The sequence below is a fragment of the Pterocles gutturalis genome, unplaced genomic scaffold (genome assembly GCF_000699245.1).
Source record: "Pterocles gutturalis isolate BGI_N339 unplaced genomic scaffold, ASM69924v1 scaffold21777, whole genome shotgun sequence".
Taxonomy (NCBI): Eukaryota; Metazoa; Chordata; class Aves; order Pterocliformes; family Pteroclidae; genus Pterocles; species Pterocles gutturalis.
The window spans coordinates 37,444-55,496 of record NW_010108468.1 but is presented as its reverse complement, the minus strand read 5'-3'; the positions used below and the strand labels follow the sequence as shown (position 1 = coordinate 55,496).

Genomic DNA, 18,053 nt, shown 5'->3' with positions numbered 1-18,053 from the left:
AAACCAAAAAAAAAAACAACCCCCCCCCCCCCGAAAATCCCCCATCAATACTCTCGTGCCACAATGCTGCTACAGTTTTAAAGTAAAATCTCTTTGTTTTCCCATCACAGTGAGTCCGTAAGTGTAAAACCAACCAAAAACGAGGACTAGTACATTTCCTAGCTCTCAGTACTCACTGCTTTGGTCAGGACTGGAAGAAGGGTGGCTTTAGCCCACTCCCCCTCCTAGTGAGCCAAGCCTCTGGGAATCTTCTTCGGGTCCCGCAGTGAAGGAGACTGACCTGAATTGTTTGCTCTCTTCAATATTGACGCTCACAGAGGGATGAAAGGGACTTGATCAGGAAAATTCAACACATACATCCCCTGACACTGCAGTCAATTGCAGGAACATGCAAAGCACACACACGCAGTGGTACTGGATACGCCTCTTGCAGAGATTTTTCCTCCCCCCTGCCCAGGATGCCACACACCATCTTCAAGAGCCACTTCCAATATTGTGACTCCACTAAACAATTTGTGCACACAAAGTAAAAACCGTTCTAAAGCTAAGACAGCAGGAAAATCCTCCTGGCTGAAAGATATATGGTAGAACCTGCCAACCAAAAACTATGAGTTCTTTTAACATACCCCACATATTAACACTTAATGCTGAGCTAAGTAATATAGACTCAAGCGTTTAGTAATTAAAACCAGATCCACATGTTCAGATCTGGATTGCTCTTCTTTCTAGGAATTACCTAGTGCTAAGATTACAGTAAGCAGAAACCATACAGTTGCAGTATCGGTTCCTACTAATATCTGATAATGTGATAATAACCGTATGGCTGGCCTGCAGTTCAAAGAGCTGATGAAAGAGTTACAGATAGACGAGGCTGTAACCACTTCTAATGGCACAGCCGCATCCCAAAGAGGATGTACCAACAAGTTCTAAGACAAGCACCCAAGTTTAACAGGATGTACCAACAAGTTCTAAGACAAGCACTCAAGTTTAACAGTACCGTGTACAGCCTTACCACTTTGGTGTGAAGATGTCTTTGATATTTCTTTGTGGAAGAGATCTTTACTAAAACATCCAAAATACGTATCTGAGCAAGAAAAAATTAACATCCAGTTTTCATCACCTCGGGTATTTTACAGCACCATGGCAAGTCCCACAGAATGTGCATACCTCCCAGCTCCTTTCCTAATAAATTTGAGCCTTTGATTTTTTTTTTCCCCCTTTCTGTGGTTACTGCACATTAAAGTGAAACACATTCGAAATTCTCTTTCCAGAGCTGTAACAATGTAGTCTGTTATTGCATAAGCATCTTTAGGATTGATAATCTGAAGAGACAAGAGTCATTAAGTTTCCTTCTTTGAACACACTTCAGAAACCACTACTCAATTCAATCTCTAATTTAATGAAGGTTTCCACTGTAGTATTGCTTTTGCAACCGAAAAGTAAGGTATCATCCATAATAGGTAAAATAATGTACATAAATATGCTGTTACCTAACTCATCACAGTACCTTAATACTTTAAAAGGAAAGCTTATAAGCACTATCATATTTAAGCAATAAAACATAATAGGGTGTGCATATGCCGTAATAATGACACACCTTAATAATACAAGAAGTATGTCATTATTATCCCATACTACACACCCTAAAATGCTTCAGTATAGATCACATCTATGTACTTAACAAATGAAATTAGGATACCTAGAATAGATGCCTAGTTAGTGGCTGATAATCTCAAAATGTTTCATCAAAAAACAATAAAACATGCCACCAAATATTCCTGCTCAGGTAACCATTTCTAACAGTTTTCTTTCATCGTCATCAAGTCAGAAATACAGACTGTTAAAAAATACTTGTGTTAACACATGCCCTTGCCGTTCCCACAAAAAGAGGTTAAAAAAGGAGGGAGAGCCACTGAAAAGGATTTCTTGTGTTCTGGAATTTTGAAGTGTTCTTGCAAGCTTAATGGTGATTGTCGAAAGACAAGGTGCAGCTAAACATCTTCAAATAGGCTCTTAGGTTTTTTAGTTCAACTTTCCTTCTGCCATTTTAACAACCCAAGAAATGGTTTAATAAAACCACTCCAGTATCTCCACTAATTCCCAGTCTGAACTCAGGGACTGAGGCGTTAAGAGGTTTTAGCTGAACAGTTCCACAATGACACTGTTTGCAGTCTAAAGCCAAAGTCAGCACAAAAATCCAACATGTGATTATTTATTAATGTATTATGTAAAAATGTATTACTGAACACTATCTGTTTAGCCTTTACCACACAAAATATAAACAAAATATGTTCGTGGCAGCCAGAATAAACAAAATTTGACACCAATATGCCTTCATCTTCAACCCAACTGAAATGTATTTAAATATTTATTAATTGCATTTGACTACACAGAATTTATTACTGTGGTACACGTTCTCAGGCATACTCAAAATAACTCAACTACTCACTTTCTTCAGCTGAGGCATAGTATTACAAAAAACAAACAGCAACAATCTTTCAAGCCTAATCAAACTTGACAAAGTGATTGTTATTTAATAGATTTCCATTCATTTAATATCTTTTTGGTTATATAAATTGGAAGCAGCTTCCCAGTTCATGTGAAGTTTTCACAACTGTATTACCCAAGAACAAAGAAAATCGTAGATATCCATTTATTACGATATTCCCAAATAGTTTTCCAACTACACGGTTGGAAGTGCTGCTAATCTTTTAGATGAAAGACATTCAGACATGAAATGACCAAAAAACATCCTTTTAAGTAATACTATTGATCAAAGTGGAAAAAGAAACAAACCTTGAATTTCAAAATAAAAAACTTTGAAGAAATGTTTCCATAAATAATGCAGCCATAACCAAAACCAGCAACAAGTGATTTTTTTCCAAGCAATTTTTATTACTCAGTGCAAATATGATAACTCGCTGTAGATGCTCAAAAGCTTCTCATACTGCTGCTGCTAACACTCATTGGTCATATCAGCAAAATATCTAAATTGGGGTTGGGGGGAGAACATACTCTCCACCCACTTTTTGAGAGGTCTTGCCAATTCCTCTGTTATTTAGGAGAAGGAAATCAAATTCAATATACAAGACATGAAACAGATATGAAAATGGTCTAGCAACAAATCTTAAAAACTCCAAACGCCAACAAGTCTCTACAAGTACATTACTGGGCCAGAATGAAGGAAAATCATTGTGAAATAAGCTTTTCTGGTATGTGGTTATAGAGAATAATCATGAGGTGATGCCGAGAACTAGACAAATCTGGTATTCGAAGAATGTTAAAAACATTGAGGTCACGAATGCACGCTGTAACTTTAGTACCCACGTCTTATCCCACTATTTTGATATTAAATCTAATTCCTTCTTCATTTTAAGCTTTTAAGCCATGATTCCAATGAACATCTCTCTTGTCCACATGCTATAGCACATGTGGAAAAGGAAACTATATCGTTAAAAATGAAGTGAGGCTGATTTTGTGTATGCCATTTACAGAAGGGAAATACTGGTTGTTTTTAAAACACTACATTATTATATAAGATTTTTTTTTTTTCAGTGAATTACAAAAGCAGATATTCTCTCTTGGACCAAAATTCTAAATTTATTTATATTTTATTAAGGAAGTTTCCTCCCCTCTTAGCTCACAGGTAAGACTAAGACAAAGCACAAAAATAAAAATGCCTAATGCAGTTATTAATTCTAAAAACATACTTGCTTGATTATAATCCAGAGTAATATACTGCATCAGTCTACACAAAGTAATTACAAAATCTGATCTTGTCCCACCAGCCTGTTTTACAGACACACTGGAATGGATTTGGGTTTAACTGCCTTTACACAGGTAAAAGTTCTGAAGACATGGAGACGGGGGGGGGGAAAGCAGAAATTTAAAGCTAGTTCTTATATTAAATTCCTCACAATTTATTGCAGAATGACAACAGGAATATTAGCAGCTCAATAAAACAGCAGATCATTTTATTTGGGGGTGGGGGAGTATTATTCAACATTATTTATTACATTAAAATTGCTTTATTTCCTATTTTATGTATATACTGGTTGCTTTAGTTCATGTAACTTGGTGAAGATTTAAGTCAGAATATGTATACTTTCAACAAAAAAGAACAAGGACATTTTTGACTTGAGGATAACTGAAAACCTGTTCAGTATCCAAGTGTGATCTGCTTTTTGTATCTCCTTTTGTTGACATAAATAAAAAATGGTTTCTCATGAAGGTTAAGGAACCAGCCAGTGCAAGGAAAAGATGAGCAAGCAGTTTGGGGACATCCGTATGACAAAATCTGGACAGAAAAGTTGCACTAAAACCTTCAAGATCTGTGATATCTGGTCAGGGAAACTCTCGAGAATAAGTTCCAAAAGCCACTCAAAAAAAGGTTTGGGTGTCAGTGTTCTTGCTCTTTGCCTAGGTTCACTCTGTAGCTCAGATTTAATGAGATGCAGGCTGAGAAAGAACTACAAACCGTAAAACGATCGTCATACAAGTAGCATTAACCACAACTAAAGCCTGAGCTGCCTTATCTCCAAATCTGTGAAAGTTGGAGCTTCAAAGATCCATACTGGAGGCCAGCTCAAATGCTTAATTTATTACTCTATTGCTGAGACAGAAATAAAATTCCTTTTTAGTTTACCCTGGTATCCATTACAGCTAAATAAAAGCACCTTTTCAAGCGATCCTTCGACAGCATGTCCCTGAAAAACATCAAGACACTGAAGCCACTCCAAATACAAACACACCTGAGAAAGGTCTCTCTCAGCAACATTAAATCAGGTTCTAACACTTCATGGATCAGACCACAGCATTAACACTCTCATCTTAGAAATTTGCCACTTCTAAAGGTTTTGGCCTGCATCAGTTCACTTCTGACATTCACAGAGAGATGACAGAGAAAACAGAAAAGTTTTTGCTAGGACAAGTCCAGGTAAACTGCTGACAAAATTACCGGTTCCACCATACGGGTTCCATACTCAGAATTCATTATCAGAAGCCATGCTTATGGCAGACCCCCACTCAGAAGAATTTCAACACAAAGAAGTTCCTCACCAGTGACCAGCCCTAAAATGACTACTTCCAAAATAGATCTGAATATATTCTGCTTCTCTTCTTCCTCTTAATACAAATTGTATTTTGCCTACAAATGTACATTATTTCTTTACTCTTTTACTTTACTACGATCAAAAGCAAGCTCCATAAAATTATTATTTATTGACTTTTACTTAAAATAAGGTTTCTTCATTAAAATTCTCAGTCATTTACCGAATCCTTACTAAAATCAGGATGCCAGAACCATATCAGAAATTATTGAAGACCATATTATTGCAGAATAGTACAAGAGGAAGAGGGTCATCTAGATAGCCTTGCTCCCTTTCAAATCTTCTAACCTGCAAGTTCATTCATAAACTTTTCCTTTTCCAGCTACAAATACCAGGTTTTGTATAAAAGAAAACAATCTGCTATATGTTATTAGGAAATAGGCAAAAGAGTCTAAAAAGGCTGTACAATAAATACTGAAAGATCTGAAAGTGGTTTTGCCAGTTCCATGCAATTAATGAAAAGAAGGCATCACACCATGCTGTACTGAAATTATAGTCTTTGCTTTATAAACAAATAAACCAAAATCCCAACATCAGGATTTACAAATTTAACTCCTTTTGACACTTAAGTTAGCGATGGTGCTTGAGGCCAACATGCTGCTTTTGAAAATAACTTGAAAATAATCATCCAGGTCCTTTCCCTAGGACTCTGCACGGCACAGTCTCAGACACTGAACCACGGCAATGAGCCGCTTTCGCCCCAGGGCTGCAGAGCTGTTGTGCCAGGTGTGTGTTCAGAGGACTCACCTGCTCTGCCCTGTACAGAGTCCAGAAAGGACAACCAGGAGTTATACAAATCAGGAACTGCAAGAAGTCTCTGCACCGATGTTTCTCTTTGGCTTTTAACTGGATAACAAACACAAGGACTGATACAATGAGCTGTGGCACACGTAATACGCAAAATTGTGAAAGGTCATCTTAATATTTATTATTGGGGTTTTTCCTTTTTTTAAATGAACACAACTAGAATACAACTTTCATAACACATTATGGATAAGCACTTACACCGTATGAAGGCATCACAAAAGCTTTCAAATTTAAGAAGTCAAGCTCTAAAGCCACTATTAAGGCAGCAGAAGAAACCTGCACCAAATAGACACAACTTTATATGAAGAGTGCTAATTAAAAAGTTGGTCAAATTGGGGGGTTGGAGGAATATAAAGATTTACAAGTACTACTAATTAGAAATTTTTAGCATGAAAAGTATCAGCTTTAACAATACACAAACCACTAACAAATTAGTTCAGAAAAACGTGAAATGGCCTTTATTTTCCGTTGGTCTGTTTTCTTGAACTATTAGCAAACATTCCAAGCTGATTTATAGTCATAGGAATCAACTTCACAGATAAATTATTTCTGGATTCCCAGAACACATTAAATGACCTAGTTCAAATGTCACAATCTTGTATTCAGCCCAATACTTGATTAGATGCACATTATCTGCCTTTCTGCTCCTTCACACAACCCTAGAAAGGATAACTTTGTGACAACTGGATCTGCAGTTATAAATTCGCTCAATGGACAACAGTCTTGCTTTCTGGTTGTCTCCAAAACCACACAAATTCTCAGCTCCCTGCACAAACACACAGAAAAGAAAAAGAAAAAACAAACAAACAAAGCCCTCCAGAAACTTGAGTCAAAAAATTGCCTAAATTACAGCACTTCAAGTGTAAAAAAAGCTCCAATTTCTTACAGAAGGCTGACAAATAATTATCTGCAACAATGAGCTGAAACAAAATATGGGAATTTTAAACATCAGATAGGTAAGTGGTTCTGAGGTACTTCACTTCAACACTTACTGGATTGTTACACTTGTCCAAGTTCAATTTTCTCTCTTCTTCTCTAGTAAGATCCACTGGTCCAACAATGGCATAAAGAACTCCTAAGAAAAAGTTTGCTGTACTTAACAGCAAGCACAAACACCCGACAATCATGTGTAAAGATCAAATCTCATCTTTCATGGTAATCCACACAGATTTCTTCATTCATCACCATTCTGATGTTTCAGTTTGGTATCGTCTCAATGAGTTACCACCATCTCTCTGCACAGAGGCAAACAAGCAGGCAGACAGGACCGCTGAGGGAAGAACTACAGATCATTCTCAGACATGTGCAGGAGAGGGACCTCAAAGGGTAAGAATGCTGATACTGGTACGGTTCCATCATTGTAACACTATTCCAACGAAGCTGTTGGTACTGTTGTACTGTTTCACTGCCAGCCAGGGTAAAACTGAAACACCGCTCACTCATCCTCTCCCTTTCCCCCTCCTGGGAAATTAAAGGGCACCTCTGATCTCCTCCCCGCCCCACACACTTACCTCATCTATCTACTGGGCATGACGTGCGTGACATGGAACAGACCACTGGCCAGTTTGGGTCTCAATCCTAAACCTGAGGTCAAATCCCAAGCTACTAACTGGTGCTGTGCTCCCTCCCAGCTTCTGCTGCCCCTGCAGACACTGGCACAGCAGAGAGGCTGAAAAGTCCCTGACTGTCCTGGCAGCAACTATAAACATCAGTGTGTGATCAGCTTCTCCTCAGCACAAATCCAAACACAGCCTATCACCAGCTACTGTGAAGAAAGTGAACTCCATCCGGGCTGAAAGCAGGACAGAAGCACAATCACACCTGTGTCAGTACATTCAGTGAGTACCTTCATTATCTCCATCATTACATATGTAGCTTTTATTTTCTCTAACAAGGAACATCAAAAACCATTTTATAATCAAAGTTTCAGGACCATCAGGAAAAGCAGGGTCTCCAGAAGACTTTTTACAAACAAGTCTTTTAATTACAAGCAGAAAATGCAAAGACACTCACAGACTTTTGTAAATGTTGCACCACTACATGACTTAACTGTGGGTCTCAGGATCTGCTTGCCTGTTACGCACAAACCCCACAAGCAGAGACTGACAGAAATGTCCGTGTTACAGCCTTTCCTCCAATTTTTAAAGAAGATGAGAAAAACTTATGGAGGTAATACAGATACTGAATCACACACAAAGCTTAAGTTGAAAAGAACATCATATGCAGCCAAGTATTATTTGTGGAGATGACAGATACCAAGAATGAAAAAAAACCAAAAAAAACTAAACAAACCATTCTATGATTCTGAAAACACCTGCACTTCTTTAAAAAGCTTATAAAAATGACTTTCTCCTCCAGAAGATTTGAAAATAATTTATCTTTCAGTGGCAAAAAAAAAAAAAAGTATCTTAAAGCACCTTGAGAGTTATAAAAAAAGGTTACATTTCAATATACTCTATTTTTAATAATCTCAATGGAAAGATTACAGCATTGACATTCCAAACAGGTGTCACTTCAATATTTTATTGTTTTTAGTAAAAATGTTGACTGTATTACAGTGTTGCATTCTTCTTCTTCCCCCCCAATTGAAAACAAAACAAAAAAATTGGATAAAACATATTAATTGCACCCTTATACAGTATTTAGTCAAGTAAGACCAAGTTTTGCTACATAAGGAATACTTGCAAATCCTTAGATTACAATATCAAATTATTTTACCCCCCTAGACTACAAAATCCAGGAGCTAAAATCCACTCACTAAAAACAGTGGGATTCTAAAACCGGCATATAACTATTTTACAGCACACAGCAGAGACATTACTGTAAAACACATCACATTTATGGCATTCTAAGATTTCCACTGGAGGCTAATATAGACAAGTTAAAGGAATATAAACTGATTCCATAGTATAACTTGGACATAAAAGTTAGCTGTACTGTTGCTATCATCTGTTTTCTACTAATGGCTGAAAGCACCTACACTGCAGCTTAATGCGAATGAAAGAAGAGCACAATGCATTTGTAAGTGCTACGCTGCGCTCTGCCATGCAGCTGTTTATTAATTAATTACAAATCTAATGATTTTTGAGAGGTAAAAAAAGTTTGAGGGGGAAAGAGGAAAACAACTCACAAAACAAAAATCTCTGCAGCTGACCAAGTGTACTGAAGGTTAAATGGATGCTACAGACATCCCTTTATCCAGGTCCTTAAAAGCATTAACATTGCAGAAAAATTGGCTTACAGATCAGCTAGCTAAGACTGAAGCATTTAAAGATTAACCCCCCTTAAAACTTTAATCACTTCAGGCCTTAAATGGCTAATCTGCAACCAAGTTTGTCTCTTATGTCTTAATTTAAATAACTAGTGAAATGTTCAAGTATCAGATTTTTTCCTAGAAAATATGCCTTACGCTTATGGCAAAACAAAAATAACACAAAGTGATCAGCACTTGAATTTTAAAAGTATTACTTTTAACAGCACGTGTATATTGACTTAAGATCTCAGAGGTATAGCTGTCACTTGTAAATGATGTATGTCATCGTGAACTGGAAATCTGGACTATGAAGTTGGTTTGTGTCAAAAGACTGAGATCTACTGGGATGGTCAAAATACAGATATACTTTGAAAAACTACATAAATACCATTCCTTACTCTAATTTGATTCTTTTTTGTATCTCAGGGCTCAGGTTAGCTGGAATTTGAAAGTTGAATCCAGTATTTTATAAAATATATGCTTCACCTCTAAGAGTCCACATCCAAAGCTGTTCAAAGGTGCAGAGATGCTATGATCGACAGCAAAGAAAAGGCTCTAAACAAAGGAGTAATATGTTCATTCCAACACCCACTCCTTCTTCTCCAGGAGGAAGCAGGTATCCTACCAGATCTCAAAGGGACACATATAGCCTTTCTTCAGAAGCGTTTCTCTTAGTATCATAATACGTGTAAGCTGTCTTCAAAGGACTTTATTAAATAACAGGTTCTACAATTTACAATTACATTTTATAATTTAAGTAATTATTTGGATAGGTGATTAGCTTGTCTAGAAACCTATGTTCATTTCTGTACTTGCACATACTTGAAATGAAGATTACTAATTCAGGACACTACTACTACTACAACCACCACTGGTTATAGTGGGAAAATTTCTTCGCTGCTACCCAAAAACTGCACAACCCTATCATATCTAGTTTAAACTTAAGACAACGTTATCTATTTCTAGGTATGACTTTCATTGGCCTAATTAACATTAGCCTCCCAGTAGTGAGTAATGCAGATGACACGTAGTTTAGCTAATTTAGCCCTGGGACAAAAATGAGTATACAGTGTAGCTCTACATACCAAAGCTTCCCTCTTTGATGTATAACTAATTACGATGTCTAGAGAGGTATACAGCAGAATTAAACTGGATTATAAATAAGAAAAATATGCAGAAATATAAAGCTAACTCATTCAACCAACATACTCTTCTCAAGGATTCTTTCTACAAGCAAGAACAAGAAGTTTGATTATCCTAATTTTAAACTGCTCTATATGTCTCAGCTGATTTTAGAGGATTACTTTTAAACTTAAGGTGTATCATTGTAAAGCTGAAATAACTTCTCTGAAACATACAGACTACGGAGAAAAGACACCCAAGCACACTCCTTTAAAATATTATGGGGGGCAACTCTCAGATCGGCATGTTCCAACCGCATTCTTTTGAAAACCAATTACTTAAATGCTTGTCTGAGCTAAATACTTTATTAACTTTAAGAACAAGTATAAATCTTTCTTTACTCCTCAAAGTCAGCTTACTTCCATGAAACTTGAGACAACCCACTTTGACTTATATTTGTCAGTAAATTGCAGATGCTCAGATTCTAAACTGAAATTATAAAAAAATGTTTCTTGTATTCCTCTTGAATAGCTCACCAAAGACTCTAGCGAATCAAAGAAAAGCATCTTACTGCTTTTGAAGTAATAGTCAACGTGTACAATATATAATAACATCATACCTTATTCTCAGTTGTATCACAATCCAACAAATGGTAAAAAAGTATGAGGGCCCTTACTAGCTACTGTCATGACCAACAATCCATTACAAAAATCTTCAGGTATGTTTCACAGCAATGTGCAGGTGGCTCACGTATCAAAGTTTCTGTATTCAGTTACAAACAGAGCCAAGTAAAAAGCTGTGAAGCAGCCATTAGAGAAATGGCAAATGCAAAGAGTGTACGATGAAGAAAAATCTCTTTAGGTAATTTGATGAGATGCAGACAAGTAGAAGCTCTAAGAACACACGCAGACCGAGACCTACTGACAGTATCTTTCCCTCAACCGAGACTCATGGCTTTGCCCAGTTACCACTGACAACCAGAAGACACACAATTGATTTAACCAGACAAAAACACTTTGACTTCAATGAAGTTTCAAAAAGTCTATTTCTGTTGAATTTTGGACAACGTCTTTACTCCACAGCTTCTGTATTAGTTAAAGAAGACCAGAACATACCTAACATGCTACACACGTAAAAATAGAAACAGTTTAAGTCAGTCTTAATCCTTTAATACAGAACATATATACATCAAACATAACACTCTTCAGTAAAGTTCAAACTGCAATTACATTTTACAATCAACTGATTCTCTACATATTTGTGTCAAATTAACAAAACTACAAATACTGTCAAGGCTAAAGGTAAAAGTTGAAACAGGGTCACCAATTTTCTTAGATAAGGTTCTCAGCATGATCCCTTTTCACTCAGCCAAGGGCAGGTTCACTAGGCACAGTTTTTCCCATGTCAGCCCATTTTTCAAAACTGGGCTCAACAAAATGGAAAATATTATTTACAGTGGTTTTATTATTTAACTTAAAAATTACCTGCACAACTCCCCTCTCTACGTTGTCTTAATTTATGTCTCAGAAATGTGACCACATGAATTCAAACCCAGATGAGCGGGGGGCAGGCAGGGCTGGGGAGAGAGAAGAGCCCTTCACAGAATGGATGCCCCATCCCTGGAGGCATTCAAGGCCAGGCTGGATGTGGCTCTGAGCAGCCTGGTTTAGTGATTGGCAGCCCTGCATATGGCGGGGGGGTTGAAACTAGATGATCACTATGGTCCTTTTCAACCCAGGCCATTCTATGATTCAATAATTCTATGACAGAAGTCTCAGAGGATTTTGTCTACCAGTTTTGCCTTGGACTAATGGCATCCCTACAAGCTACGGAGATCACAAGGGGTCAAAACAGGCATTTTTCATCTTAAAGTATTAAAGTGTAGGAGGGCAGGGGTAGGTATAGGTCTTCTCCACTATTTCCCCCCACCTCGTTTCATGAAAATGCCATTAACCAAATTAATTTGAAACAAATACTAGATCATATCACCCATTAGATGCCAAGACAAATTATCTGATTCAACCTACATTATCTGGCAAAAAAAAAAATTAAATCCCCAGGTCTAAATTCACAGGCAAGTAATTCACTTTACAAAAGAGCAGGGGCGGTGAGCACCAATAATCAGCCAAACATCTCCAAGATTCAGAGCAGAAGAACTAGATTTGACAGAAGACTCAAAAATCAAATCTGCCTTCAATCCCATCACTTGGCATGAAAAGTTTTAGCCATTATTTCCTTCATGAAAACACAGTGAAGAGAGCTTGACATCTTTTTCAGATCAAACCATTGCTTTTTTTCCCATTTCAGAGAAACTATATAATTCCACAAAGACCCTTCACTCACTTCACACTTAAGACAATTTTAACTCAAAGTACTCATAGAACTAAATGCTATTCAGAAATTTCATAAATACCTTCATAAATTCATAAATACCTTCATTCTCATACATATTTACGTCAATTATTCTATTCTTACCTTCTTTCTCCTTTTTTTTAACCTCAAGGTTAGCCTATTAACCTCTTAATGATATTAAAGCTGCCCTTAAGGTGACAAACACAGAACAGTAACGCGGCTTTTCTTCTTTCCTTTGCATGAATTAATGCTTGATTCATGTTATACTCATCCAAAACCTTGAAAAAAGCATGCTGCCAAAAATCTGACTTTCCTAAGTTATTTACTTTAGTACTTGATCTTTGCAATATCACTAACTCTTCAATCTTAATGAATTAAAATTTTATTACCACATTTGGAAAGCAAATCAAAATTTGACTAATTTTACTGACAGGCTGAATAAATGTCCTTAACTTTTAAGTCATCAGATTTCATTTTGCTTGGAAAGTTTAAAGTCTTAATGGCTTTGCCTAATGAGTCATTTGAGAACAGATACAAAATAATGTTTTGTTCAATCAAGGAAAAAAAAAAATCTTCCTTTAGGAAGGTATTTAATGTAGTGCTAACATCCTAGAATTAAACCTGAATGGGAGATAACATTTGGGTACAGATATATCACTTAAAGAAGCTTCACTGCTTTAAGAGAAGCTGTCCTCATTTATTTCAAAATATCCCTGGAAGTTAAACACGTTACTTTCCTTGTAATAGGTAATGAAGATTTGTATGACAAAATAAATCTTAGTAGGACCCAAATTCTTGCAGTTGTATAAGGCAAGATCAAACCACCTATTTCAACCCCAAAAGAGTGGTTAAAAAAAGAAAACACCCCTAAGCCTTGGCACCAAAAGTTTATTTCTCTTCTAACGAACTACAAACTGTGTGTGTACCGTATAAAAAAGCCACTTAGCTGAACTCGGTCAGCAGTCATTGAGCACATGCTTGCTAGGCATGTATTAAGTAGAGAATTACCAGCTAGAGCAAACAGCAATTGCTATACAGAGCGGGATCATGTTGTAACAGTCCTATAAACACTTCAGAGAAAGCAGGAGCTTCCATTGTTTCAGCACAGCACCACATTGCCAAACGCAGTATTATGCAACCATACCACAAACGCTGTAACTATCCATCACGTGTATCAGAAATAATGCTTACACCAGTAATTAATGTATGACATCCCCCCAAAACACAAAGGTTACGCTTGACTATGAAGAAATGGAAACCACACTGTTCAATAAAACGAGCAACCAGTCGCGTACACCAGCTCACAGTGAACAACACAAACCTCTGCCACACCAGACAGCAGGCAGCAAACCCCAAGATCCCCTCCTCTCTCCTGCACTGGAGAAGACAACACATGGCCAACAGCACGTTACAACTCAGCACGTGAGCTGAGTGCTGGTTGCAAGGTATGATCCTGGTAAAAGCTTGCTATGTTTCCTATATCTGTATAATAAATTCAGTGAAGAGTCCGTGTCTTTGTCCTCGGCAGCTGACTTTGTCCCACAGTACAAAGACTTCTATTGCAACATTTCCTATGGGCCATCTCCTTCTCTAGCTCATCCTGTCCCAGAAGTTCCTACGTTCACGGCAGTAAGAGTTTCACTCTGACTTCTCAGAAACCTAATTTGCAGAGTATGATCACAGTATTTTATTTCTCTGCAGGATTTTTAGAGCCGTATGTTTAATGAATCCCTGATGCAGATGAGTAAGCCATACCATTTCATTGCATCTCACAATATGAGACTCAGGAAGGGAAAGTGGCACTTAATGAATTCTCACAGAGGGCATTTAAAATAGATCACTGTACACTAACCTGGTTCAGTGTACCATTTTTGTGAGCACCCATTATGCCATCTGTCAAGGACAGAATACTGGGTAAAGACTGACCATTTTAATCAAGCCAGTTCATTGGGATATTATCTTTAATTCTTTTTTAAATCCAAAATATACAAATACACATTTCTATTTATTTGAACATGACAATCAAGTCATCTGGCATATCTGAAGGATGCTTCTAAAAACACAGTCAATGATAAAGTTGACACAACATTTGTTTTAAATATACTTTTCTAAATTTGCAGCAGCGTTGGTCTGTATTCTAGGAATACCTACTTAGTGGTACAGATCAAAATAATCTTCTGTGTAGCCAAAATTACTATCCTTAAAGCTATTACCTATCCCCTCTATTCATGTAATTCCTATCCATTCCCTGTTGGGTTAGACAATACAGTTTACTGCATGAAGGGAGATGTACCTTCCAATTGTATGCGAAAGAAATTCTAAAAAATTACAAAACGTAATGCCAACTTACCAACTCTATTCCCTGCGGAAAAGGAGTGTCTTCCCAGTCCTTCTGAGGAAATCTTTGTATTATTTTTCCCAAACCTTCTGTTGGGCCTGCTGAAAGATAAAATGTAATTACTTAAAGGTAAACTGGTGGAATTTAAATTGCTATAAATCGGAAAATACTTTCAGAATATACCCAATATGAGGAAACATTTCGCCACAAGAGGCAGAACAGGCTCCTCAAACATGTCTTGCAAGTCATATCATAAATACAACCTTAATACTCTCCAGTAGTAACACAAGGAGTCGCTCCATGAAATGAAGCTGCAAGTTGCATTCAAGCCTATGCCTGTCATGCATGTTTTCAAAGTGATAGATTATTATTGGTAATTCTAGTCTCTCTCTACAAATAGTAGTAAATTAAAAACTAATATAAAGGATAATGTGATTTTAAAAAAAAAAATAAAACATTTGTCAACAAGCAGTCTTCAAAACAAGTCTACAGATAAAAATCCACATGATTTACCCAGGACACTCTCGTTCCTTGCCATTATTTCTAGTAAGTTGCCTTGGACAAGTCAACAGTGATTTTCTACACAGAAAGGTGCAGAGAGAAATTCCTAATTTCTGGTAATTTCTCTGAAGTAGTTCTCTTTTTTCTTACTCCCTCTTTTTTTTAAAGCCACAGTGCTACAGATAGCAAACCCTTCAGAAACATCACAAATATTCAGCTGGAGTGTCCTGTCATCCTGAATGGCACAGGAATGCACATACAAACAGGAATTGTGTTCTTCACCTGCTGAAGGCCTGGAGTAAATATTGAAAACAATCATTAACTTTTTTTTAAATGGAATTTTAGTGTTGGTATATGCCACAATATAATGTGTCAAAGTGAAAGCAATTTTTACATTAATCAATCCTATCCTGAAGGAACACTGAAAGCTAATGTGTTAAATCACTCTAGATAGTCAATGGACTCAGAAATTCATCTTTAGCGTTACCTAGTAGATTTAGCTATTGGTTCATTAGGTCTGAAACATCACCTTCTCTAACCTGCTTAAAATGTCCCCAAAGATAACTATATATGGTACATACAGGCTAGACAAAGGTTTGTTTATTAACAATTGACTGCTTCATAGACTACGTGTTATTGTCACAGGAAAACCAGTCTTGACTCGGGGAACTGTTATTTCAGTTTTATTTATTGACAAGTAACATTAAGTTTTGACCACCGATTCAGGTACAAAGACGACAATAAACAAACATTTGGGAACACTCCCTAACCTCAGCTTCCCCTGCTGATCCATCCATCCCAATTTATTTGGTGAGGTGATGGGCAGCACAGGAGGTTGGGTTCACGCATGCAGCGGTTTTACTCTGCTGTTCCTTGCCTCTTGTCCATTTTCCTCTGCTCCAGCACAGATCTACAGGCTGCAGTCCCTCCAGCAGTGTCCCTGACCCAGCACAGGTCACTGGTGGCCAGCATCCCTCAGAGGACGTGCTTTCTCCAGCACGGAGTGCCTCCTTCCAACAGCTTGTTTCTACCTATGTGCAATGTCTCCTTCTGCATCTCTCATGGCTGTTGCTTTATCTTAAATATATGTGAGCAGATGTGCCACAGGCTCCTCCAGCTGGCGGAGGTTTTGGGACACACAGGCAGTGAGGACCTGGCCCGCTCTTGCCACAAGAAGCTTCTTACTTTGACTGGAAGTGCACTTCACCCAAAGACAGAAATTTACATCCAATCCTTATACAGAAGCAAAAAGCTTGGTAGAAAAGGTCTGCCTTACAGGCACTACTCCTTTACATGAATACAAATACAAAGCAATTTGCTTGATGCTGCTACACAAGATTAAAACCTGTGCCAGAGAAGACTGAGTAGCTACACTCTCATTTAATAATAAAAGCCATTCAGTACAGTGCGCTCACCACATTTTTCCAATACTTCATAGTGTAATTACTGTTGATTCTCTGTTGGAATTTTTCAATCCAACCAGTTAAATAACAATATAACTCTAGTAAGTCCCTAAATTCCACGGTTTGGGGTGAGGAGGTGTCAATGCCATCCATCTTCATCTGACTTTTTAAAGTTATTCATCTCTCGGCAGAACAGTTATGTCTGAAGAGATCAGATTATTCAAGAGGTGGCTGCAAATCAACACCTAAGTGATTTTACATTCTCAACTGTTTTAGCACAAGAGGCAGAAACAGAAAAAAATCAGATCATTGGATTTCAACAACAGCTATAATTTGTTTCAATATATGCTACTGATAACTACTGACAACTTTCCAAAAATATCAAGGTTACATACCAAATGTTAACTCATTGTTAAATCAGGTTTCATTCATAACTTTATTTTTTAATGACTTTTCAAACACAGCTTTGGGTTTTTTTAAGTCTTCTGATCAAGTATTTGAAAACCTGTTTTATCAATAATGCAAAATTCTGTTTTATATAAAGGAATCTATTACAAATATTTAACTAAATATGAAGATCTCTATTAAATAACAAATCAGAAAATCTGAAGGGAGAGAGAGAAAATACTTGTATGTATGCTTTAGCCCTTCCAGTAATGCCTATGCCTTTGGTACACATTTAAATGCATGCATGGGTCTCCCATATTTTGTATAATGGGCACAGTTACCCCGAGTCTACATGGACCAAGGCTCACCACATAAGGTCACGCACACACTTGTGACAGACTGCCATGTCCTATTCCATCACACCGTACAGCTGGTTGAACTAGAAAGGGAAGTACCTCAGTAGCCTCTACCCCACTCTGGTCTCTGCTGCTTGCACAGGACAAGCAACTGCCTTTGCCCATAAGATTTTCCAATTAATAAGTTTCAGTTGCCTACCACATTCCCTCCACTCTGTATCTATCCTTTACTAAGTCTTCTTTCAAGCCCCTTTTATTGATTCTTAACACTAAAAGGACATTCCTTCAACATCTAAGTGAAATTCCTATTAACTAAAGCTAATTAACCAAATGTGACGCCACATTAAAAACGCACGCGCACACGGAACAGCCAGTGAACACCTGTAGTAACCTCCTCGGACAGCACCTGCCAGTGTCCGCTTTACA

At 37.4% G+C, this 18,053-nt stretch overlaps 1 protein-coding gene across 1 annotated transcript in view; it reads right to left on the bottom strand.

Annotated features, from left to right (window-relative positions):
• LOC104461174 (myotubularin-related protein 13-like) overlaps window positions 1-18,053 on the bottom strand; it is a gene marked incomplete at its 3' end in the record, with an annotated part of 145,333 nt that overhangs the window by 94,006 nt on the left and 33,274 nt on the right. Inside the window, exon 2 of the mRNA XM_010072656.1 lies at window positions 14,993-15,081. Within this exon, the coding sequence (XP_010070958.1) occupies window positions 14,993-15,081 (89 nt within the window). The remainder of the gene's footprint in view (window positions 1-14,992; window positions 15,082-18,053) is intronic.